This window comes from Magnolia sinica, chromosome 11, assembly GCF_029962835.1.
Source record: "Magnolia sinica isolate HGM2019 chromosome 11, MsV1, whole genome shotgun sequence".
Classification (NCBI taxonomy): Eukaryota; Viridiplantae; Streptophyta; class Magnoliopsida; order Magnoliales; family Magnoliaceae; genus Magnolia; species Magnolia sinica.
Genome location: NC_080583.1, coordinates 70,729,198 through 70,755,424, shown reverse-complemented (window position 1 = coordinate 70,755,424; position 26,227 = coordinate 70,729,198). Strand labels below are relative to the sequence as shown.

General features: G+C 37.1%; 1 protein-coding gene and 1 long non-coding RNA gene across 2 annotated transcripts; both read left to right on the top strand.

Annotated features, from left to right (window-relative positions):
* The first annotated feature begins 1,104 nt into the window (after positions 1-1,104).
* On the top strand, positions 1,105-4,614 carry LOC131219315 (UDP-glycosyltransferase 83A1-like). Its single transcript, XM_058214377.1, has 2 exons — positions 1,105-1,623; positions 3,537-4,614. The coding sequence occupies exons 1-2, from the start codon at positions 1,140-1,142 to the stop codon at positions 4,424-4,426; spliced, it is 1,374 nt and encodes a 457-aa protein (XP_058070360.1). The 5' UTR covers positions 1,105-1,139; the 3' UTR covers positions 4,427-4,614.
* Positions 4,615-15,191: 10,577 nt separating this feature from the next.
* Positions 15,192-17,268, top strand: LOC131218434 (uncharacterized). Its single transcript, XR_009157732.1, has 4 exons — positions 15,192-15,859; positions 15,977-16,327; positions 16,759-16,809; positions 16,904-17,268. It is a non-coding gene; the product is annotated as an uncharacterized LOC131218434 (long non-coding RNA).
* Positions 17,269-26,227: the final 8,959 nt, after the last annotated feature.

Below are 26,227 nucleotides of genomic sequence, written 5' to 3'. Positions count from 1 at the left end.
TTGTAGGGAACAACTGCAAGAAGCTTTTCTTGAAGATGAACTTGCATTGAGAATGAAAACAGTTCATTGCAAAAGCATAGACTTGAATAACAACTAAAGATTACCGCTACTCGTATGATAGAGCTAGGCTTTGAGAGGATTTGCTTTTTTTAAATTTCTTATTATTTATAGATTTCTTCTGCATCATTCATATGCTTATTTCTTTATTTTACAATTATGGTAGCTGGATCATTGTCACATTTAGTCTCCCATGTTCTTTCGTGCCCTCAATAAATGTCCATTTAACCATTCTTTTTTGCTCGACCACTTTCTATCTTTTGGTCTTCTCAGCCACATCTCGTTATTAGATGATGTGTATCCTCTAGCTCATCATCGGCTCTACTTCTCTAAAAAAAACACTTCAAATATTTTCATAGATCATTTGTATGCTATTTCTTCCGTGCAATGACACGTGTCATTCCCTAATTAGTTATTTTAAAATTGTTCAGATATAGGGTACAACAGTTTCATATAAAATCGAGATGACACTAATGTATAGGTGCCTTGGGAATCACTAGTTCTTTCGAAGAATTAAAAGATCCCATAAACGAAAGGAAAATTATACCATTGTCTTTTCTCCGATTACAAATTTCAAATTTGGTACAGCTCTATGGCCTTCTCAATGCTTCCATTGATTAACAACAAACGAGAATGGCATAACGAGGCAGAGAGGACGAGAGAGCTGCCATTGGATCGTACACACCACAAGACCTATCACAAATTTCAAATTTGGTATGACTCCGTGGCCTCCTCAATGCATCCATTGATTAACGACAAACGAGAATGATATAACAAGGCAGAGAGGACGAGAGAGCTGCCATTGGATCGTACACACCACAAGACCTATCACAAATTTCAAATTTGGTATCACTCCGTGGCCTCCTCAATGCATCCATTGATTAACAACAAACGAGAATGACATAACAAGGCAGAGAGGACGAGAGGGATCGTACACACCACAAGACCTATCACGACAAATCCATGACATTGGCTTCTCAGCCATTCAAACCAAAACCTCAATATAAGTAGCTTTGGGAGAACACGAGTAATATGCAATCGCTAGTATTACAACCACACAAACGGGTAAAGGAGTACCGGCCATGGGAACGTCACCTCATGCACTGGTCATACCGTACCCAGCACAAGGCCATGTCATACCCCTCATGGAGCTCTCTCACTGCTTGCTCGACCATGGGTTCATGATCACATTCGTGAACACCGAGTTCAATCATGCCCGAATGGTGGCCGCACTGCAAAAGATGGGCAGTGACAATGAGCGGATTCGCCTGGTTGCAATACCAGACGGGCTAGCACCAGGCGAAGACCGGAACGAAATAGGCAAGTTGTGTGACAGTGCTTTAAGCTTCATGCCATCTGCCTTAGAAGAGCTGATAGAGAGGATTGACAAGTCCAACGATGGCAACATCACATGCGTCATTGCGGATGCGAGCATGGCATGGGCATTGGAAGTAGGTAGAAAGATGGGGATTCGAGGAGCCGCTCTTTGGCCCGCATCAGTGGGCCTCTTGGCTCAGATCTTTCACATTCCAAAGCTAATCGAGGACGGTATCATTGATGCCAATGGTAAGACCATAGTTTTACTTTTCCAAGATAGCGAGTCAACTCAAAACTCAGTTGAGTCAACTCGATTATGATGGATTTCTGGTCAACCTGATGTAAAATTCACTGCCAGGATGCTTTAAAAGAATCAAACACGCGGAATCAAATGTTCCAGGGAGACAAATGCTCCTGTGCTCTCAGGGCACTCTAAGTTATAGTGCTCCTAGTTGCATCAGTTCAAGTAGGCAGTGCAAACGATTGATCTGTACTTTCTAATAAGTCTATAACACATTTCTAAGGTTTTTACACAAGGACTGCACTAATCCAATGATCCAATCCATCCATGGGTATGCCTTATTTTCTATAGCCATCCATTTTCCAAGTGATGGATGGGATGGCTATAGGGCTCTACACGAACCGAGTTAGCTCGGTTAGGTCGCTCGACTTGACTCGAAAAAGCTCGATTCGACTCAGTTTGAAACTGAGTTCAAGCTGAGTCAAACTGATTTTTTTATCTTGAAAAATTTTCGAACTGAGTTGGAGCTTGCCCGAGCTCAACTCGACTCGGATCGAACCCAACTCAAATCGAACTCGGATCGAAACCGGTTCGGTGACTCGGTCACTTTGATATTGATGTTGCTCACTAAGTGTTTGATGAAATGACTCAACGAAGTGTGGCTAGTGGCAAGGAAGGTATGTATAGGAAACAAATACCCTTTTTTTTTTCTTGATTTTTATGTTGCTTACAAGGTGTTTGATGAAATACCTGTAAAACTACTGTTTTTGTCATACGGTGAGATTTTGAAGGTGTAGTCCATGTGTTTATGAAAATGCTACACGGTCAAACTTGGCTTGATCTTTGCTTGAACTCAGCTTGAATTGGCCCAAGCTGCTAACCGAACTGAGCTGAGCCGAGTTCGAGCTGGGGTATCTTGCTGGCCGAGTCGAGAGTCGAGCTGGGCAAAGCTCGACCCGGATCGACTCGTGTACACCTCTAGATGGCTACAGTTGCCCAACAATAATGCGATTCTTCGGAGTCATAAGCAATCCATGGTGGTCTCTAACAAATAGATGATTCACACTTGATTAGATCTTTTTTTTTTTGTAAATGACTATACCGTCCATATTAATGAACATTAATGATCAAATAGTTCATATTTGTCAGATTAATGTGATGGTTGCATAGCCCATGAAATATGCGTTGGGTCTAGTGAACCGTCCAGATATATGGATTGGATGTCCAAGTGTCCCAATGCAACCAATTGCAACTAGGGTCACTATAACTTAGCGTTCTGAAAGCACCGGAGCATTCCTCATCTATAGATGCTGTAGATTTTATATTAATTACTTGTATCTTTTTAATTCAGTATTGAGTTTTAAAGAACACAGGTTGTGGTATGTAAAAGTTGATTTCAGGAGGCATTAGACTCACTCAATTGTTGAGAGGCCACTATCAGAATTCCTATTTCAAATAGTGAGACTGGCTAACAAATTCATGAAGCGAAGCATAGATAATCCAACAATAGTTCGAACTCGAAAATTGACTGAGTTGACTCAGATCAATGAGACTTGAACCTGAGTAGTTAAGAAAGTCATGGATGTCTAACTCGTTGTGGAAACACAACGAGACTCATCGAGTTTGTGATTAGCTCAAACCAAAAAATGGCTTTCAAAGAACAATCCTGACCATCTACCAAATGAATTTGTTCCCTGGGAATGCGAAACATTTGTAGAAACATGGAAAATGGTTTAGATATTGTCCAATCATTCAAACGTATTGCGCTGGCCCTGATGTCCCTGATTTCTGGTCCACTAGAGGCATTGGGCCAGTTTCAAGAACGAAATTGTATGTTGCATTTCATAGTAAAAGATCATCTAAGAATCCCATTAGAATTTCTAATTAACGAATGATATTAGTGACTGAACATCTTTTGCAGGTTATCCATCCAAACATAAGATGATCAAGCTCTCTCCGACAATGCCCATGATGAAGACCGAACACTTATTTTGGCTCTGCATCAATGACAACAACGTGCAGCAGTCCCTCTTCCGATATGCAAACCATATCAACCGAGCTCTTGAATCTGCTGACTGGCTTCTTTGCAACTCATTTCATGAGATTGAACAGTCTGCATTTGAATTGGTTCCAAACATCCTGCCAATTGGCCCGCTTCAGGCAGGAAGACGACTTGGACGGCTTGAAGGGAACTTTTGGCGGGAGGACTCCACTTGCCTAAGCTGGCTCGATAAACAACCCTCCTGTTCAGTTATTTATGTGGCCTTCGGCAGCTTCACTGTCTTCGACCAATGTCAGTTCCAAGAGCTAGCACTTGGGCTCGAACTTTCTGGCCATCCATTCCTGTGGGTAGTGCGACCGGACCTCACCGATGGATCATCGGATGCCTACCCAGATGGTTTCAAAGAAAGAGTGGCAGACCGCAGCCTGATTGTAGGCTGGTCACCTCAACAAAAGGTGTTGGCCCACCCTTCAATTGGCTGCTTCTTGAGCCACTGTGGTTGGAACTCGACCATGGAGGGGTTGAGCAATGGAGTTCCTTTCCTCTGCTGGCCTTACTTCACTGACCAATTCCTTAACAAGACATACATTTCAGATTTTTGGAAGGTTGGCTTGGGATTCATACCAGATGGAAACGGGATCATACCAAGAGAAGAGATAAAGGGAAAACTGAATGAATTGCTTGGTGATGAGGGGATAAGAGCAAGATCATTGGAGCTCAAGGAAATGGCTAGAAAGCAGGTTGGCGAAGGAGGATCATCTTTGAAGAATTTCAACAGTTTCATTGAAGCAATGAAGTTAGAGAAGTGATGGGCTTGCATGAAGACTTGTCGAAGAGGCCACTCACAGCACGGGCCATAGATAACTCATAAGTCTGGCTATAAGTTTATTTTCACTCCCCTACATATTTACAATGGCCCAGCTGATGAATGTCCTGGATTTTCCACATATATGCAACATCCAATTCTATAATTGTCCTAATGCATGAATCTGCTTCATATTTTCACGCCCCTGCATATTTACAATGGATTTTGCACATATATGCAACATTCATTCTATCATTGTCTTTCTACTATGAAGATCTATACCGTCTCTTCCTTTTGTTTTCGGCTATACTTTACAAGAGGATAGTAGATGTTCTAATCACGGAAAAGATTCCTGTGCCCTAGTTAATGATGCAATTGAATGGTCGGTGAAAGACTTTTTATAGGGTGGTACCTGAGGAACGTATGATCTAGCCATTCTGACCCTGTTTCGTTCAAACCGAGTTCATACTCGGTCCGGCCGAAAATTGTGTTTTGGGGCTGTTGCTCTGTGATGCCTTGGATGGTTTCGGTCTGATGGAAAGCTGAGTCGGTCCGACTGAAAACTTGGGATTTAGACAGATGTTCACTGTTATGATTTGGTCATTTTAGGTTCGACATATCAAGGGCTCAACATGGTCCGAGCAATCGAATGCACATGAATTTTAGGAAGTGAAGTATCTGTTTCCTAACCTTGCGGGAGGGTATTTATATGCATTTATAAACGTAATTAGGGGAAATCCTTGTGTTGAAGAGAAAATTAAGGTTCTGAGAATGGATTTTGTCTATAAAAGAGAGTTTTCAAATTTATAGGTTCATCTCTTGTAACTTTCTAATATAGTAGATTGATCGTCGCCTGATGCCGTTCTTTTTTCCCGAAAGGGTTTTTCCAAGTAAAATCTGTGTGTTTTCAGTGATTGCTCAAATTTTTTATTTCTCTTTTGTGTGTTTGATTCGTTTTAAGGTTGCTTCTGTGCCTAACGTGTAATGGATGTGCACAACAAGGTTACATTGAGTTGTTTAGATTGAATCTAAGGCATGGGATCTAACGGATCAAAATTTAAAGTACAACATGAAGAAGTTTAATGATTGCTCTTACAGGTATAAAAAACTTCAAATTATAGAGGTCGAAGATGAAAGCCCTTCTAATTTAACAACAGGTATCACGGGCTCTCCTTGACAATGGAAGACATCCTGAAATTATGAAGGAAGAGGATTCGGATAACCTCGGTTAGCGGGCAATTAAAGCAATTTAATTGCTTGGCTAATGAAGTCTTCGATAACATTATTAATGAGATGACTATTGTGGAGAAAATCTACATGACGAAGTTCCTCTCCAATCATATATGACTAAAGAGACAATTGTACACTCTGAAGATGGTGTAGAAGGGTCAGATTTATGAATACATCAGCGTCTTGAACAAACTACTTTGCAAACAACAAGTGTGGAGGTGAAGATTAATGAAGATGACAAAGCCTTAATGTTGTTGACATCCATTCTAGATCCCCATGAGAATCTAATGGATACTCTATGTCATGGTAGGGATACCTTATACCTCAATATTGTTATTTCTACCATTTAGTCGAAGAAACAAAGAAGGAATAATGGTGGGGAATGTACTTCTGCGGGACACTGGTAGCAAGGGAGAGATCATCTAAATGAGAGAATGATAAGTCATGATCAATGTTTAAGTCGAAGGGTAAAAGAATGTTGAAGTGCTGGAATTGTGGCAGGACAAGACATATAAAGGACTGCACAAATTTGAAAAATTAAAAAGATAAGACTGTAAATCATTCTCCGAAGGAGGGCAATTCAGCAAACTCTAGTGAGGAGATGATTGGCTACGATATATTATCTGTGTCCAAGGTTGGACACTTGTATAATGAATGGATTTTAGATACAGGGGCATTGCATCACATGTGTCCTCATTGATGTGGGTTCGCCACGTATAAAAAGTACGATGGTGGAGTAGTTCTTATGGGCAATGATCATGCCTATAAGACAATTAGAATTGGATCAGATTGTATAAGAATGTTCGATGGGGTGGAGCGTATTCTGACTGATGTGAGCCACGTTTCGGACCTGAAGAAGAATCTGATATCTCTAAGATCTCTTGAGGCACTCAGATACAAATTCATCATAAATGAAGGTGTCCTAAAAGTTTCTAAAGAGGCAATTACTATTAAGTGATAATGCCTAAATATTGCATATTTATCATCTCAATTACATTAGCTTTCTTGGTATTTAAATACCAAATTGATTTAATTATATATATTTTTTTCATGGGAGGATATTTTGGACATGAAGAAGAATAGGCACTTAAAAAGATTGATTGAAGCTGAAAAGAATGATCAATGAAGAAATGGAGATCTAGAGGATATTATTGAAGATTTCAAGTGCCAAAGATCTAAGAAAATCAAGGATGAAAGATGAAAAAAAGATTGAAAAATCACAAAGTATAATAACAAAAATAACAGACTATTCGGTTCCACCTAATATTGGTTCAGTTTGACCAAATGTGCACAGAACAGTGGAGCAAGGAATTGTGATTTTCAGATGTAATTTAGTTCAAAACTTAAGTCCGACCAAAGTCATGTTTGGTGCCACCGAAAGAAGGTTTGGTACGACTTGAAAGTGACAAAGACTTCAGACAGATTTTGATGAAATTCAGCTTCAACTAAAAGTGGGTTCGGTGTGAGCGAAGGTACGTTCAGCTACAACTGAAGGTGACTGTTGTTGTGACAAAGGCATAAGAAAAGCACAAAAATTGAATTCAGTTCCAAGTCCCTACGAGTTTTTCCTATTTAAATGGATGTTCTAAGTTAGTCTAGGTATGAATTAAGGTAGAGGAGAGAGAAAGAGAGCAATGAGTTGTGAAGCTTCTATAGAGTTATCTTCCAATTCTTCAATTCTACTTTGGTTTTTATATTTTTTGTTTGAGTTTAATTCAATTATGTATATGGTTGGATAAATCTCTTAGCTAGGGCTAAGAACTTGTAATATTTTTTAATGTCTCAGTTTACTTTGATTCAAGTATTTGGTTTAATTGTTGAACAATTCATTGATATTGGTTCGAATGAAGATTTATTTTTAATTTACTTTGATCCATTGTCGACTTCGGGCACACTGGATGCTTAAGAAAACTAAGAGTGATTTCTTATCTATTTTACAAGGGATTAATTTGTAAAATCCATTCATCTATCATAGATTAAGGGTACGATAGATACTTTGAATTCCCAATGATCAATAGTTTAGTCCTTTATAGGGAAGCAAATCAATTGAAGTTCAAATCTATTTTGGTTTTGTTAATGATTGTTTGACCATTATTATTCATCTGTATAAGATATGACTTTAATTCCAGTTGAGTTATATAATTGAATAAAATGAATTAGACATTAAGAATGGCCATAAGTGGATCCTTGGTGCTGTATTGATTTTCCTTTAAATTATCTTAGTCTCAATCATACTTTTTCTTATAAAATCTAATCTCATAATTAGTTTTATTTCTACATCTAGTTCTAAAGTATTATAGAGAACATACAAATATAAGTCCTTGTGGATTCGATCTCACCCTCATCAAGTAAAACTGCAATGCTGTCCTACACTTGAGGCTATCATTATGAAGGTACAGATGAGAGGAAACCTTTACAGGTTGATCGGGAGTATAATATTGAGTGGACCTATGAAAAATGGAAAAACAAGGACGGATTTAGAGACGGTTCTGGATCGTCTCTAAAATTACTTGGTTTAAAGATGCTTTAGAGACAGCCGTAAACCGTCTCTAAACTTTTAGACGGCCCCTGACTGTCCTTAATATTGTCTTTAAAATTTGAACATCCACAAATCATTTAAGACGGTCGTTGACCGTCTTATATGCGGTCATTTGAGACGGTCATTGGCCGTCTGCATTAGAGACGGTCATTGGACGTCTTTTACTTGTAATCTAAGACTGTCAAAGACCGTCTCTATTAGAGACGGTCCTTAGCCGTCTTACAACCTTGTTAAAGACCGTCTCTATTGGAGACGGCCTTAGACCGTCTCTATTAGAGACTGTCAAGGACCATCTCTATTAGAGATAGTCCTAAACAGTCTTATAGCCCTATCAAAGACCGTCTCTATTAGATACTGTCAAAGACCGTCTCTATCAGAAACTGTCAAAGACTCTCTATTAGAGACGGTCCTAAACCGTCTCTAATGCTCAAGTCAAAAATAAAAAAGCTCAAAAAAATTATGAATTTCGAAAAAAAAATAGTTGAGAAACTTAGAAAAATAATTAACAATGTTTAAGAAAAATTTAAATTTTGAAAAAAAACTGTAATTTTATAAAAATCTAGATTTTGAAAAAAAATAAAATTAAGAACTTGAATAATGTTGATAATTTTGAAAAAAAAGAATTTTGATAAAAAATGATATTTTGAAAAAGAAAATTTAAAAAATTAAACAAAATTGTGAAAAAATTGATAAAATCTAAAAAAATATATTTAAAAAAAAAGAAAACTAGATTTTGTATTTTGACAACAAAAATTGAAAAGTTATATAACAAAAGTGAGATTAAAAAAAAAAAAATGATATTTTGGAAAAGAAAATTTAAGAAATTAAACAAAATTGTGAAAAAAATTGACAAATTGTAAAAAAAATATATTTGAAAAAAGAAAACTAGATTTTGTATTTTTGATAAGAAAAATTAAAAAGTTATATCACAAAAGTGAGACTTTGATGATGTGTCGTATATCCTTGTCGCCCCTATGTTTCTCCAACCCATTTTTGGGTTGGGTATAAAAAATTGTGTAGATTTAAATCTTAAGTGGACCACACCACTGGAAAGAATGATAATATAGTACCTTGCTATTAAAAATTTTAAAGAGCCCATCGTAGGGTTTTAGTAATGTTTATTTGTAATCCAACTTGTTGATAATGTAAAGATGATCTAGATGAAGGTAAACTACAAAGATCAAATTGATCCAAAACTTTTGTGGCCTTCAAAAGGTTTTTAATAGTTATTCATCATTGTTTTGATTGGTATGACCCCCCTGAGATTATTGAGTTCTTATGATTTGAAATCACATCCTAATATATGATGGAAAAATATATGGACGGTGTCAATTATATACATAAAATATATCAAGGTGGGTCCTACACGGTTAGAGTAACACCCATGAGGGCCCATTTGGCTGGGCGGATTGGAAGGGATTGGATGGTATTGGAAGGGATTGGAAGTTAAATCCTGGGATTGGCCGGGTGTGCCAAACAAGCTGGGTGACCTGATCGCCGGATATAGCAATCCCAAGGATCTTAAGACAATCCACTGACAACACCATCATTACCTTTAAATCCCATCCAATCCACCCTAATCCATTCAAATTTGCCCATGACGTGTTTGGTTAGAGGGATTGGAAGGGATGGGAAGGTTTAATCCCGGGATTGGCTGGGTGTGCCAAACAGACTCGATATAGCAATCCCGGGATATAACAATCCAAGACAATCCACTAACAACACCATCACTATTCATTACCTTGAAATCCATGCCATCCACCCTAATACCATTCAATCCCTTCCAATCCACCCGGCCAAATGGGCCCGAAAGGAGTTACCTAAATAATGAAATGGTACTATAAGGTCACCTCACGGGAACTTCCCATGAGGTTAATCTGTGTGTGCCCCACAATGATGTATGTAGAACATCAACACCATGCATTTGATGTGTCCCCTTTAAGTCCAAAAATCAGTCATATACGAAACTCAGGTGGGCCATAGTATCTAAAACTATGTGAAGACATCCCTAAAACATATAAAAGCATTTAATTGGTGGCGCCCACATGGGTTTTAGATGTGTATGAAACTTGGGCTGACTCCTCATCTAAGTGGGACACACATAAGGAATGGGCTGGATCTATAAACCACATCTAGGTGGGCCCAATAAATGATTATGAATGTTTTAATGGGAGGGTAACCCTCTCAACTATAGTATGTGGTGTGGCCCACCCAAGTCATGGATTGACTTTATTTTTAAGCTCGTGGCCCGAAGTCATGGTTTATACACACTGTCAATCCATTTTTCTAGATCATTTTAGTGGTTGAGTCCACAATTAAAGCTAAAGTGGACCATACGGTAGGAAACATGGAGATTAAATCACATGTATTTGCTATGGTGGGAAACAGATTGGCTACTCCCCCTGACACCAGCTATTGGCTGGTGGTTGGTGCAGTTTGGCGCCCACCATGATGTATGTGTATCATCCATGCCGTCCATCTATTTTTATATATCATTTTATGATATGAAAAAAAAGAATTATATTTCAATCTGAAGTGGACCACATTACAGGAAATAGTGTTGAATGAATTTTGACCATTTAAATTGTTTTGGGGGCCATAAAAGTTTTGCATCAAGCTGATATTTATTTTTTCCCTTCATCTGGGTCTTTATGATCAAATCAACAGATTGGATGTCAAACAAATAGTACAGTGGGCCTTAGGAGGATTTTAATTGTGAATATCCATTCATTATTTTTGTCCTATGGTGTGGCCCACCTAGGATTTATATCCATATCATTTTTTGTATTAAGCGCTAAAATGATCTGTAAAAATGGATGAATGGAATGGATGAAACATGTACATCATGGTGGGGCCCACAGAGCACCGACCATCGGCCACCGTCCCGCCCAAAATTGGCACGCGCTCAAAACAGAGCCGCGCCCAATATCTCCCCCCATTTCTTAGTGCTTTCTCGCTGCCCTCCCTCTGCGCTCTCTCACTGCTCTCCCTTTACCCTCTCTCTCTCTCTCTCTCTCTCTCTCTCTCTCTCTCTTCCTCACTTGCATCATCGCCGTCCCGGTCTTAGACACCGTGCAGCCCTTGCCCTTCATCTCTTCCCTGGCCAGGTACTCATTTCTCTATTTAGGTTTTTAATTTTTAGATCTATAAATCCACAGATTATCAGAGGATACAATATTGGAATTAGGGATTTCCTAAACTCTGTAATGGGAAAAGGATTAGGGCTTGTTGTGAATGTTTAAGGTGTGAATAGTCGTGCCAATCATCATTTATTGTGAATATTTAAGGTGTGCACAACATGTGTTTGATGAAATGTCTTTGCTATCAAATTGGTCATCACATTGAGCCACCTCATATTGATTGTCATTTGATAGTTGCTTTGATCTAATGATACTATTCCTTACCATCAGTTAGTGATTAGCTGACCAAAAGCAGGAAAGGTTAAATTTGATTATATTAAATAGCTAAAATAATTAATTTAGACTACCCTCTGCCCCAGTCCCACCTTTGATTTTTTTTTTCCTGAAGGATTCAGTCCCACTTTCGTTTAACTATATTTTTTCAAGAATTACTAAAGCAAGATGTTTTCAATCATTTAATAAATGGTCGGTAAAATGAATGATTCATATCGATTGTGAATCATTCATTCTGGTTCACTCCTTGACATAAAAATCAGGCCCGTCTACTCTTCGAGTGGGCCACATAGGTCAGGACCCTCTGTTAAATTGAACTGTTTGTGTGTATCTACACTGAACAGTAGTAGTTCCTACTGATGCTGACGTGCTTGTGAGTGTGATCGGCAAATCAACAACTTTCAGCTAAAAATGAGTTCAGATGAATTTAAGCCCATCATCCAAAAAAGGCCTTGTTTAAGTGAACCCATTTTAAGATTTTTTTTTTCATTGCTACATTGCAGTTTGTAGCATTCTGATTTTTCCATCATTTCAATTTTCTCTGGGGTGTTTCCATATACTCCGTATGCCTGTATCTTTACTGCTTGCATATGATACGATTTAAAATGGTCTTATGCCTCTGTAAATGCACAGTTTGCTGAATTACAGTGTTATTGTGGGCCCTTGTTTCAGTGACTATTTATTTGCCCCACTGTGACCGAGAACTATCCAGATCAGAATAGTTTATTCTTTCACCAATTTCCCTATGAATGTGGACCCTTGTTGTCTTTTTTTGTTCTTTGATTAGAATAGTTTGTTCTTTGACAAATTGTGTTGGTTTCAGAGTACAGGTAGCGATAGAAATTGTTGGTTGATTGTGGCTTGTAGACAAAGGGATGAGTAACCAAAAATACAAATATGGGAGGCCTTCCCCAGATATCCAGATGCTTTTAGATATATTTATGTTGTTTTTAAATGTATTAGCTCGAAATTGATGAAGTAGACCCGGATGTGCGTCGGAGCTATCCGGATGTTGAGCGGGGGTCCCTGGAAGGTGGGAACCGCTGTTATGACCATGATGAAGCTGTCCATTTCCTATGGACAGCATTGGAGGGGCCTAGCCATTTGGACAGGTCATATTTATGTATTTGCTCGAAATTAATGGAGCAACCTGGATGTGTGTCGGAGCTATCCGGATGAGCGGGGGTCCCTGGAAGGTGGGAACCACTGTTATGACCATGATGAAGCTATTCATTTTCTATTAACAATATTAGAAGGGTCTGGCCATTTGGACAGGCTGTGTTTATATCTGTATTTGCAAGGATCACACCCTTAACGTAAACCACACCCTAAACCTATAACCTAAACTTATTCTCAATTACCTAAACTTATAACCTATAACTTAAACCTAAACCTATAACTTAAACCTAAACCTAAACTTAATCTTATTCTCAAATCCTAAAAGCTATACTTATAACCTAAACCTAACCTAAAACCTAAATGTATTCTCAAATCTCTAAACCTAAACCTACACCTAATCCTAATCTCAACTCCCTAACTTAAACCTAAACCTTAACTTGAAAACCCAAACCTAAACCCGATCTTGAACCCGAACTCGATTTCCTAAACCTAAACCCGAACCTATTCTCAATTCCCTAAACCTAAACCTTAACCTAAACCTAAACCTAAACCTTAACATAAACCTATAACCATAACCTAAACCAAAACCTATGAACGAAAACCTTAACCTATAACCTAACCCAAACCTATACTTATAACTTAAAACTATTCTCAAATCCCAAAACCTATAACCTAAACCTAACCTTTCCTTAAACCTATAACCTACAGTTATATCCTAAACCTAAATCTATAACCTAAACCCAACCTAAACCTAAACTTATAACCTAAACTTATTCTCAAATTCCAAAACCTATAACCTAAACCTAAACCTTAACCTAAACCTATAACCTATAACCTAAACCAAAACCTATAACCTAAACCAAAACCAAAATCTATAACCTAAACCCGAACCCATTCTCAAATCCCAGAAATTATAACCTAAACCTGTAAACTATAACCTAAACTAAAACTTATAACCTAAACTAAAACCAAAACCTATAACCCAAACCCGAACCCAAACCCGAACCCGAACCTGAACCCAAATTCCTAAACCTTAACCTAAACATATAACTTATAACTTATAACTTAAGCCTATACCTAAACCTAAAACTTACTTATAACCTAAAACTATTCTCAAATCCTTAAACCTTAACCTATAACCCAAGCTAAACCTATACTTATAACCTAAAACTATTCTCAAATCCCAAAACCTATAACCTAAACCTGAATCCAAACTCGAACCTGAACCCGAATTCTTAAACCTTAACCTAAACATATAACCTATATCTTATAACCTAAGCCTATAACTTAAACTTAAACTTAAACCTATAACCTAATCCTAAACCTATAACCTAAACTCAAATCCTTAAACCTTAACATAAACCTAAAATCTAAAACCTTAACTCAAATCCGTAAACCTTAACCTATAACCCAACCTAAACTTATACTTACAACCTAAAACTATTCTCAAATCCCAAAACCTATAACCTAAACCCGAATCCAAACCCGAACCTGAACCCGAATTCCTTAACCTTAACCTAAACATATAACCTATAACCTATAACCTAAGCCTATACTTAAACCTAAAAATTAAACCTAAACCTAAACCTATAACTTAAACCTAAACTCAAATCCCTAAACCTACAACCTAAACCTAAACTTATAACCTTAACCTAAACCTATTCTCAAATCCCAAAACCTATAACCTAAACCTAAACCTAAACCTAAACCTTAACCTCTAACCTAAACTTTAACCTAAACCTATAACCTAAACTCAATTCCCTAAACCTTAACCTATAACCTAACCTAAACCTAAACCTAAACCTATAACCATAACCTAAACATAAAACCTAAACCTAAACCTAAACCTATACTAATAACCTAAACCTATTCTCAAATCCCAAAACCTATAACCTAAACCTAAACCTACACTTATAACCTATAACCTAAACCTAAACCTAAAACCCAAACGTAAAGCTGATCTTGAACCCGAACCCGATTTCCTAAACCTAAACTTTAATGTATTCTCAAATCCCTAAACCTAAACCTACACCTAATCCTAATCTCAACTCCCTAACCTAAACCTAAACCTAAACTTGAAAACCCAAAACTAAACCTGAACCCGATTTCCTAAACCTAAACTTATAACCTTAACCTAAACCTATTCTTAAATCTCAAAACCTATAACCTAAACCTAAACCTTAACCTATAACCTAAACCTTAACTGATTTACAATATAACATTTACAATTTGCAAATGGTATTCCTGAGGTAGCTTATTTTACTATTTAGGTTTGGCTGCTGGTTCTTCATCTGTTTGGTACCCTGATGGTTTCATGGTGTGGTTTTCTATACAAAGGCTTGGGTACCAAGGAATGCAATGAAGTTTCTACAGATGCTATGTTAGATGGTATAAAGTGTTGTGTCATACATTGGTCCTTTTATTGTGGAGCGTGATTGTTGTAATGCTACTCAGTGGGGTAGTGTTTCTCCATCTGGCTGATAAAGCTTAATTGCTTCATGGCTGTTTTTTAGGCATCTTTTGCTGGAGCTGTCACATGATTGTTGCTTTTTACCTCCCTAGTAGCAAAGTCCATATCATCATGAATGATTTGTGCATGGGCTGTGCAACATAGCTTTGTTGCTACTAGCATGATTTGATATGCCTTTCATGATTTGATCCGATAATATCTCTGGGCTGAGGTCAGTAAGGAGTCATGCTGGCCTCATGTTTTGTACTGGGGATGCATTTTAATCAAGTTGTCAGATGTGCGAGAGGTTTACTGTGCAAATGCACAATTGTGCTTGCATTCTGTCACCAATGGGAACCTTTATTGTCTCCATACTGTCTGGTGTTGCAGTAAATACAATGCAAAAACAATGAGATTTTTTTTTTGTGTTCTTACATGCATGGCCCACATAACATTGTAGAGATGCAGATGGATCTCAGAAGGTAGTTGCATTGGCACTGAGCGCATGCAAGATATTCACTTTTTTGTTTACTGAACGCAGATCTCATTGTTATTTGTGATCGTTTTTTAATATTTCATTCTTCACATTTTCTCATTGACTTTTTATCATGTTCAAGTGTTGAAGTTAAAGCAGGTGAACCTGTTAAGTGCCAGCCTGGAGAGAATAAATATATACATCTTTCACAGGTCATTTTCTAGTCTAGGGCAACTGTTTCATTTTATAGATATACATATCTCATCTCTTTCTGTCTCCCTGTTGTTGTTGTTATATGGGTAATTAAATGCTCTCATTGCTCCATGCAGGCGGCACTTGGTGAGGTGAAAAAGGACAAAGGCAATGACTCCATCCCAATCTTTGTGAGTGTCGGTGATAAGAAGCTAGTCCTTAGAACTCTTTCTGCAGAAAAGAGTGCTCATATTTCTTTTTGATTTAATTTTTGAAAGAGAATTCGAACTATCTCACAGCTGGAAGCATGGGAGTGTCTACTTTTGTGGTTACAAGAGCACAGTTCCAAAAGAATATCCTTTACAGCCTTTTGCTTGCATGTTGTTGGCGGCTGAAAGAATTACATGTTACTTTGACGGATATTCTTTTTTATCTTTTATTTCCTTGACTGTGTGTTTGTCTGATTGTCACATCTGACGAGTTCACTAGTAAGTAAGTCTTGAAATTTGCATGCCTTAAAAATTCCCTGTTATTATCTTTTAGTTGTCTTTTTTGAGATGTTTTCTTGCCCCACACCTCAGCATGGCCATACATGTTCCAATCTGGTTGGTTTTGTAGGACATCTGATCCATGAATTAGATGGACCACTATGTAGATTATCTGGCAAAATATTCAAGCTGTTCAAATATTAGATTGGTCTCCAATCAAAGTGCAAAAATAATGAGCTTTTTTGCATGGCCTACCTAATAGTTAAGCAGCTTGAGTTATTGGTCTAATGATTTACATGGCCGCCTACATGACTCAAATTTCTACATGTTCCAGGCTGGCACTTGTGACTGTGTCTGGATGGTAAACATCTTGTTGGGACATGCATATGCTCCATTTAGCATGTAAATTTTTATGATTTTGAATTTTCCAGATTCGGATTCTGATTCTGAAGAGGAGATTCCCGTTCTCGTAAGGGAAAATGGTATGGTATTTCTGATTTCACATGGCAATTCATGAATATTTGCAATTGTTCTTTTCATATTTAACGTATCAGGTCTTTCTCATTGACTTCTTAGGAAAGCCCGTGGTTAAGGATGAGCAGGCCATGCCTGCTACTGAGAAGGTTAAGGTTGCTGCTAAACCTGAATCCTCGATTGCTAAGCCCAAGGTTCAAATAGCGGAACCTAGTAAGGGTAAGGAGGAAGATGAAGATGATGATGATTCTGACGATGATGAAGATGAATCATCAGAAGATGAATCTGATGACGATGAGGTACTTTTTATTCTCTCAAGGAGTATTATCATTTTTGGCTAGGAAAATAAAAAATTCTCACCCCTCGTTGTGTTAATTAAATTTTCTTCCTTTTCCTTTTAGTTGAAGGTAGTATCAAATTATCAGTTTAATGCTAATTTGATAGTCTTTATTTATTTATTTTTGTGAATTGATGATGATGATGAAATCTCTGATTATGAAGACGGAGCTACTCTTAAGAAGGTATTTTTCAATGCATCTTCCCTAGTTGAATTACTACTCAATTTTTTGGAGGTCATGAAATATGTTTACTTCTGCTTATAGCTGATTAATGCCACTCTTACTAATTTCCTTTGTGAATGCTGAGAAGGGTAAGAAGAGACTTATAGAATCTGCAACCAAGACACCAGCTCCAGAAAAGAAGGCCAAGCTTGTTACACCTGTTGGTCAAAAGACAGGTATTCTTTTAATCCTTTTTTAGTATTCATATTATGCATTTGGGAAAGAATCCTTTTTTTTAGTATTCATGTAATGCATCTGGGAAAGAATCCTTTTTTAGTATTCATGTTATGCATCTGGGAAAGACATTGGCCTTGCTAAATCCTTTCCTATTATAACGCCCTGAAAATCGGGGGTCGAGTAGAAGTCCAACTCCCGAGTTCCAATGCATCACTTATGCAACATAGAAAATGATGATTAATGTTGTCCATATTAGTGCATTAAACATGAGTGGGATCATACCAAAACAACATATCATACTCCAGAGACAGTTAAATTACGCAAGCGGAAGACTATAATAGATGAATATAAAACATATAAGTCGTGGTACATCTCCAGAGTATAAACACCTCCTAGGTGAAATATTACAAATACTGTTTTAAGTTACAAAATGTCAGAAATGTGAGAGTCCTCTACAAGTGTAACCCTAAAGCCCCGTCGATCAGAACGGTTTATATGAACCCGCCTGAATACTGCATATATGAGAAAGCATCCTTATTGTCTGTGAAGTTCGCCTCTGCCTCATCAGTCGGGTCTCCATCTGCAACTAAGACAGAGTCTGGTTGGTGTTTAAAACATCGTCCCGTAATGTGGGAGTGAGTGATCAACTTAGTGGAACAATAAAGCAAAGGTTAACATGTTCTCAATTCAGTCAAGCAGTAATGATAAAACAATATAATCAAACATCCCTAAGTATTCTAATTAATGCAAGAATGGTATGTATGATGCATGCCCTAACCTGCACTCCCTCTACGATCTTCATCTAACGGTCGCGCATGTCAGTTACTTCCTCAGTACTCTGCCCAACGCCAAACGGCACATGCAGTGCGGTGCATGAACGTGATTACCAAGTTCTTATTAGTCATTTTCATACAACAGGATTGGGAAGCTAAGGTACCTCCCTTATATCAATTCCCAAACAATGATCCATTCTAGGGTCGTCAATCCTAGTAAATCTCATACGATGTTACGGTTCTAGGTCACTGCAAAGGGCTCGTCACCTTATCAGTGCAGGCCTAGTTTGTACCCTTGTTGTTACGAAAAGGCTCGTCGCCTCTACGCAGTCTTACCGTACACTTAAGGTCACTACAAAGGGCTCGTCACCTTATTAGTGTAGGCCGATAGCTTGAATACATTATCCCATACCACCGTATTCAGCTCACGAGGCTGTGTTGCTCACTGGACACTATAGGGAGGCTCGCACCCCAGCGTAAGCCGGCAGCTCGACCACGATGTCCCATACCACCATGCCCGGTTTATGAGTCTTAGCAGATCGAGATACCAAGGTTAAAGGAGTTTTCACTGGTGAGTTTGGTACCTTAGATTCAAGCAGTAGCGTCCATACATAGTGAACATACATCGGGTTAATCGGGTTACTTAACGAGCTCGACTAGTACGAGCACACGTTGAGTTGATCGACATGAAGTGCGTAAGCACTCCGTGTGGCCTAACCACTGCCGACATCCCAAGTACGGCTCGGATTCATCGATCACGCCCTATATGGCGAAATAACCTCAACTACCTATTCAGTGCCTATTACTGATTGCTTGGACTATACCGTAGTCCCAAACACATTCAATTATTATAAATAATCATATAAAGTGATCAGAGCAGTAATGGATCAATAATTCCAAACATGCAAGCATGTGAGCATTTGATGGATTTCAACTTAAACATAAATTCATACATATGCAGTCCCTAAGTAAAACAGACAAAGAATATAAGTTATATGGAGGAAATCATACACATCGTTGAGGTAGTTGAGAATCTCATCTCAACGCCTATATAAAATACAAGTTACTACACGCTTGTTCATTCAGACATTTCTACAAACACTTAGACTACATATTCCATCATACGTGACGTATGTTGGTGATAACACGTATTAGGGAAAATCCTTTCACTTAGGAGCCGGCACGTATACCTCAACCATATATCCACGATGGATAATCATGGCAAACACAAATCCAAATTCCATACTCATTCAATCATATCAACAAACACAAGAATGTACTATATTCAACATAGTTCATATATATATGTAAAGTGCGGGAAACATCGTGTCTAAGCACGTGATATCAATTTAAGTCAGTCATAAATCATTAACTGACATTGCAAGCCTTGAAAATCATAACCTAAACATTTATAGTCCGCACCTTACGCCGGTAAATGCGTAACGAATTTGTTTTAGACACTTAGCCTTTGTCAACGGCGGATTGGCAACCTATAGCATGAATTAGGTTAGCTATTTTATAACTTACACTGTCCAAAACCCTAAAATAGATTAGGGTTAGGTTTTTTTTACCTAAGAACAGAATTGGAATCGCCTGTGTAGCGATACAGGAATGGTGGTTGAGTGCGTGGAATAGCGAGATCGAATCCTAGGAAGAATCTCCAACTCTCACTCTCACTTTCTCTTTTTTCCCTTCTCCTTTCTCTCCTCTCTCCCCTAGGATTTCTCAAATTCGTATGAGGTTAGAGAGAGAGTTTAAGGTCCTTATATAGGCCAAGGATTGATGCAAATGGTCCCAGGGCCAAGGTATACTTAGGTTATATCCAATGGGTGTCTGTTTCAGCCCAACGGAGCACTTTTGGTGGCCCCTTTTCCACGTGCGGTCGGACTTAAGCTCCATGATCATGGATCTAGTTCAGGCTGAGTTTTTGTTCCAATCGGGTTTGCAGATCAGCCACGACGGACCAGTTTCAGTGTAACGATCACTGGCACTCGATTAGGGCCACAAGTACACCGACATGTGTGGGACATTTCTGCTGATCTGAGGGTGTATTTGGGTCTGAATCTGATGGTCTGAATTTTTATATTTGTCCTGCAAGCGACACGACCCAGATTACTTAAATTCGGATTTCATTTCTAAAGAAATTCATGTTTCTCATACACTTTGCTCTGGGCTCAAGTTGTGCATTTCTAGACACAATTAAGACTTGATTTCCGTGGGGGTTGTCAAGTCCAGTAATGCGGTCATAACTTTATAGTTTTGCGGTTATCAAATTTTTGACATGCGGTTCGGGTCCGATACGGAGTTTCGATGTGCTCTCGAGAGCAACCGGGTTTAAGGATGGATTCTAGATTTCAGGATAATGTAGTGTTAATGATACTGCACGGTTTGGATCTTGCAGATCATATTTAAAGTTATTAGCGTTAATTTCACAAGTACTCTAGTTTAGCACTTGCTAATACTAGCCTAATTTCTAAAGGATTTGGTCCTGGGTAATTTCTGTCTGAGGTGGTACTCGGTTACTTGTACGGATTTTTCCGAGACGTTACACCTATAAGAATCAATCTATAGATAGTGGCCTTTTTTTGGGGGGGTCAAATGTCAAATTCTTACCACCATGGGTGCAGGGCCTTTTTTTTATTTCCCTCTGTATTGGTGGAATAGATGTTTGGTACAGTTTTCTAAATTATTCTCTTATTTATTATTTTTTTCAGTTTGTCAGGATTCATGAGAAAAAGTTTTGGCCGATGATGATGATGATTTGTTTCAGTTTGAAATTTGGATGTACATGTTAACAACTGAACAAATGAATTCAAGTGGTGCTGGTGGAAAGAAGGGTGGTGGCCAGACAACAACTCCTTACCCTTCAAAACAGGCTAGAAAGACACCTGCTAACAGCAACTAGTCAAAGCAGCTGACTCCTAAATCTAGTGGTCAAGCCGGTTGCAAGACATGTAGCAAGTATGCTCCCTCTCTCTCTCTCTTCCACTCTTTTTCCTTTTGCCAGTTAACCGATGTTTAGTTTTCTGTTGGTTGTCAACAGGAAATTTGTAAAATTTGATTTTAATGTGTGTTGTTTCCTGGTGGCCTGTAATGTCGATAGGCCACATACCAAATAAATCAATGTTAGCAGATCGCCCTACAAAAAATGGATAGAGCAGTAGTCCATATTGAACCATTAAAACTCACAAGCGGATGGATGGTCATGTTAGTTTTATTGCTGCCCTATCCATCCACATGATATATGATAGCCTATAACCTATAACTTAAAATTCAATTCCCTAAACCTTAACCTATAACCTAACCTAAACCTAAACTATAAGCTAAAACCTAAACCTAAACTTAATACCTAAATGTATCCTCAAATCCTTAAACCTAAACCTACACCTAATCCTAATCTCAACTCCTTAACCTAAACTTAATACCTAAATGTATCCTCAAATCCTTAAACCTAAACCTACACCTAATCCTAATCTCAACTCCTTAACCTAAACCTATACCTAATCCTAATCTCAACTCCTTAACCTAAACCTACACCTAATCCTAATCTCAACTCAACTTAAACCTAAACTTGAAAACCTAACCCTAAACCCGAATGAACTTTCTGCAATTCTTTATGATTATAAATTATGATTATTTATTGGTTGAATATTTTTTTATCAGATGAAAGACATAAAAAGAAAATTGTTGCTAATTTTTTTCTTTCTTTAGTTTTTAATGCAACAAATTTTCTGACAGCTTTTAGGCCGTTCATATTTTCCTAAATATTCAAATTTGAGACGGCTCATTACCGTACTTTTTAGGTTCATTAGAGACGGCTTATATTAGTCTTTAAAAAGGACAGTCCAAAACAGTCCTTTTTAAGGATGGTCTAGGACCGTCCTTTTTAGGTTCATTACTCTCTCTCTTCCACTCTTTTTCCTTTTGCCAGTTAACCGATGTTTAGTTTTCTGTTGGTTGTCAACAGGAAATTTGTAAAATTTGATTTTAATGTGTTGTTTCCTGGTGGCCTGTAATGTCGATAGGCCACATACCAAATAAATCAATGTTAGCAGATCACCCTACAAAAAATGGATAGAGCAGTAGTCCATATTGAACCATTAAAACTCACAAGCGGATGGATGGTCACCAGGAAACAACAGTCCTTTAAGTAATACGACGCCCCAAAATATGACAGCCCTTGCGACGGTCCAAGACCGTCCTTTATGGTCTTTTGAGACAGATTTTGACCATCCTTTTTTCGTTGTTTTGGTGTAGTGCAACATATTTAGTGGAATCCACATCTGCACATGTGTGGCATGCATACTTAGGCTACACGAGCGAGCATGATATGAAGGTACTACTTGACTAGTGACTAGTTTAATTTTTGGTTTCAAAATTTTTACTTTAGATATATATGAATATTGAATATATGGTAAATAATCAAGATTGTCATTTAAAATTGGGATGCATATTAGTAAGGGACAATTTGATTATGTGCATTCTGATGTATGAGGGTTATCGTCCATTGTTTCTTTAGGAGGGTCATCATTCTTTGTAATATTAATCGATGACTAATCTAGAAAGATGTGTGTTTATTTTTTAAAAGATAAATTTGATGTATTTATCACTTTCAAGTTGTTGAAGTTTATGGTTGAAAAACAGTCAGAAGAAACTAAATGTTCTAAGGAGTAATAATAACAGAGAGTTTATTTTAAAAGAATTTAATTAATTTCATAAGAATGAGGGGATCATGAGGCATAATACAGTTAGTCGTACACCAGAGCAAAATGGTGTGGTAGAACATATCATAAATCAGACATTCTTGAAAAGAGCCTAAAGTATATGTTGAGATTCAAATATTGCATATTTATCCTCTCATATGCTTTGTTTCCCCATGTATTCAAGTTTTAAATTGATCTAATAACATAAGGTTTTTGTATGTGAGGTGATTTTAAAACTAAGGAAGAATATGTGCTTAAACAGATAGTTTAAAGCCCTAAATCATAAAGTGTAAAGAATTGAAGAGTTGATAACTATAGGATGAAGATTTCAAGCTATGAAGATCCAAGAAAATAAAGTGCCAAAGGTAGAGAAAAGTATGGAAAATCAAGTAGTCAAATAACATAAATAATAGATAATTTGGTCCGAATGAATTCAGGTTGGGTCTGATCAAAAGTGTCAAAAACTGTCTAGCAACAAACAATGGATTTTAAAACTAATTCTTCTCGACCAAATGACTATTCAGTCCAACCGAAGTGGTTTTCGGTGTGACTGAAAGGTAATTTGACCCTACTCAAAGAAATAAAGTTCAAAGACTTTTTAGAGAAATTTGGCTCCAATCGAATGAATGTTCAGATGGCTTCGATCTGACCGAAGGTGCTCGTCAGTGTGACCGAAGGGTAACAAAAGTGAGAGATTTTGAAGTTGGTACAAAGTGCAGGATTTTCCTATTCATTTTAAGCATGAGTTAGAGCTTGGAAGAGAGACCAAGTAACGACAAAGCTTCAATACTTTAGTTCTAATTTATTTTTCAGGTTTTTCTTTTCTTTTTATTTATGATGTTAATCATGCTTGGCTAATATCATAGCTAAGTCTAAATGATGAACATTTTGATCGATATTTAATATTTAATTCATTTTCAATGAAAGTTTTTTAGATTTTTATGATGAATTGTGATTGGATATGATTAAATTCCTATATTGGAGAAGGAAACAATATGTAAAATTGATAGAACTATTGTCACATCTAGGTACACTATATGCTTTTAACTCCTTGTGATTGATTCCCTATATCTTCACGAGAGATCAAACCTAACTTAATTCTAATCCATGTTAGATATTTTGATTGAGTTTACTGTTATATCTTCCTTTTAGAACAATTTGGAATCTAGTTTTAATTGAGTTATCAACTCAAGAAGGCGAATTGAATTCAGAATTCATTGATCGAGGATTCGTGGATCCTTAGTTGCTTTTATTATTTGTTTAAACTATTTTTAATTACTTTTTCATTAGATTGAAAACTTAGATAACCCGTTAGTTTCGTTGTGTTCTCACCAATTCCTTGTGAATCGACCTCGGTCTTACTGAGTTTATTACTATAATACAGCCTTACACTTGGGAATGCCTAACAGTATGCTAAGAAATGCTGGGTGAGGCAAGGAGCTATGGGTTAAGGCTATTAACACAGCTTGCTATTAAGTGAATTATTTCCCATCTATGTTAATTATTTACAAAATTTCAAAAGAGGTATGGAGTGGTCAGGAAGTTGACTATTAAGAACTGAGTATATTTGATTGTGATGTTTATTCTCATATACCATCAGTTAAGAGAGATAAGTTAAATAAAAGGGTGAAAAGGTGTACTTTTTTTAATTATAGCGATAGAGTGAAGGGGTATAGACTGTATAGTTGGGTTTCACAAAAAATCATATTTACTCGTCATGTCAAATTTGAAAAAGGTTCCTTGTATCGGAAGATGAACACAATGAAACTAAAAATTGGTTGTTGATTGAAACATGCACTAGTGAAACACTTGAAGAAGCTGAGCCACAAGAAGAGGTACAGGATAAGGTGGTTACACAATTTATTAAGAGGAATCCACTAAGAAATCAGAGGTTACTAACGAGATATAAGGATGCCTCGAATGTTGTGCTTGCCCTCATTATAAATGAGGGGATCCGTCTGCCTCCCAGAAAGCATTAAATGACAAAGATGCTGAGAAGTAGATGACGATGATGCAGGTTAAGATGAACTCTCTATACAAGAATAAAATGAGGAAGTTGATTGAGCTACTCGTTGGAAGGAAAGTAATTGTAAGTGGACTTAAGAAACTAGATCGGTGCAAGGCAAGACTGGTTGTGATGGATTATGCTTAGAAAGAAGTCATCGATTTAGGTAAGATATTCATACCAGTTGTGAAGTAGGTAGCTATCAGATTTGTATTAGCATTGGTTGCCTAATACAATTTAGAATTGTAGTAATTATATGTAAAGACAACTTTTCTATGCAAGGAACTAGAATAGTAGATTTACATGTAGTACTTGAAGGGTTCGAGGTGCAGGGAGTAGAGAATAAGATTTATATATTAAAGAGGTTATTGTATGGCCTAAAAACCCACGCTATTCACAATACACGAAAACCCACTTTTATCGACGAAAATTTTCATCGCTAAAAGCTACTTTTTTCACAGGTAAAGAGTTTTATTGATGAAAATTTTCGTCGGTAAAAGTCCGAGGGTAAAGGTTTTTACCGATGAAATTTGTTTTTCGTCGACAAACATTAGACTTTTACCGATGAATTGTTTCATCAGTAAAAAATAATTTAAAAACTTTTATCAATGATTTTTTTTGTAGCTAAAAATAATTACAAAAGTTTTACCGACGACAATTTTTGTCGGTAAAAAAATCAGTAAAAAATTTTTACCGACGAAAACTTTCGTAGTTACAAATAATTACAAACCTTTTACTGACAAATATATTTGTCAGTAAAAAATAAGTAAAAAACTTTTGCCGATGAAAGTTTTCGTAGGTAAAAAAATTTCTACACTTTTATCGAAGAAAGTTTTCGTCGGTAAAAAATAAGCGAAAACTTTTACCGACGAAAGGTTTCGTAGGTAAAAATAATTATAAAACAATTTTCATTGGTAAAAAATAAGTAAAAAATTTTTACCTATGAAAATTTTCGTAGGTAAAAATATTTCACGATAATTTTACCTACGAAAATTTTCGTAGGTAAAAATATTTACAAAACTTCTGCCTACGAAAATTTTTGTAAGTAAAAGTCTCTTTTTTTTTTTTTTTTCAATATCCAACACAAAATTTCTGATATACACCTATTACAATAAATTTCATCATATTCTTCCTGATATACACTTGTTAATATATTTCTACATTCACATCCATCTAAACCCAAACTAGTAAATCCATCTAAACATAAA

Excerpts from the sequence above, each read along its gene's own strand:
- LOC131219315 (XM_058214377.1), top strand. The coding sequence starts at position 1,140 with ATGGGAACGTCACCTCATGCACTGGTCATACCGTACCCAGCACAAGGC. Across the intron at positions 1,624-3,536 it reads CGGTATCATTGATGCCAATG|GTTATCCATCCAAACATAAG; the intron begins GTAAGACCATAG and ends CATCTTTTGCAG.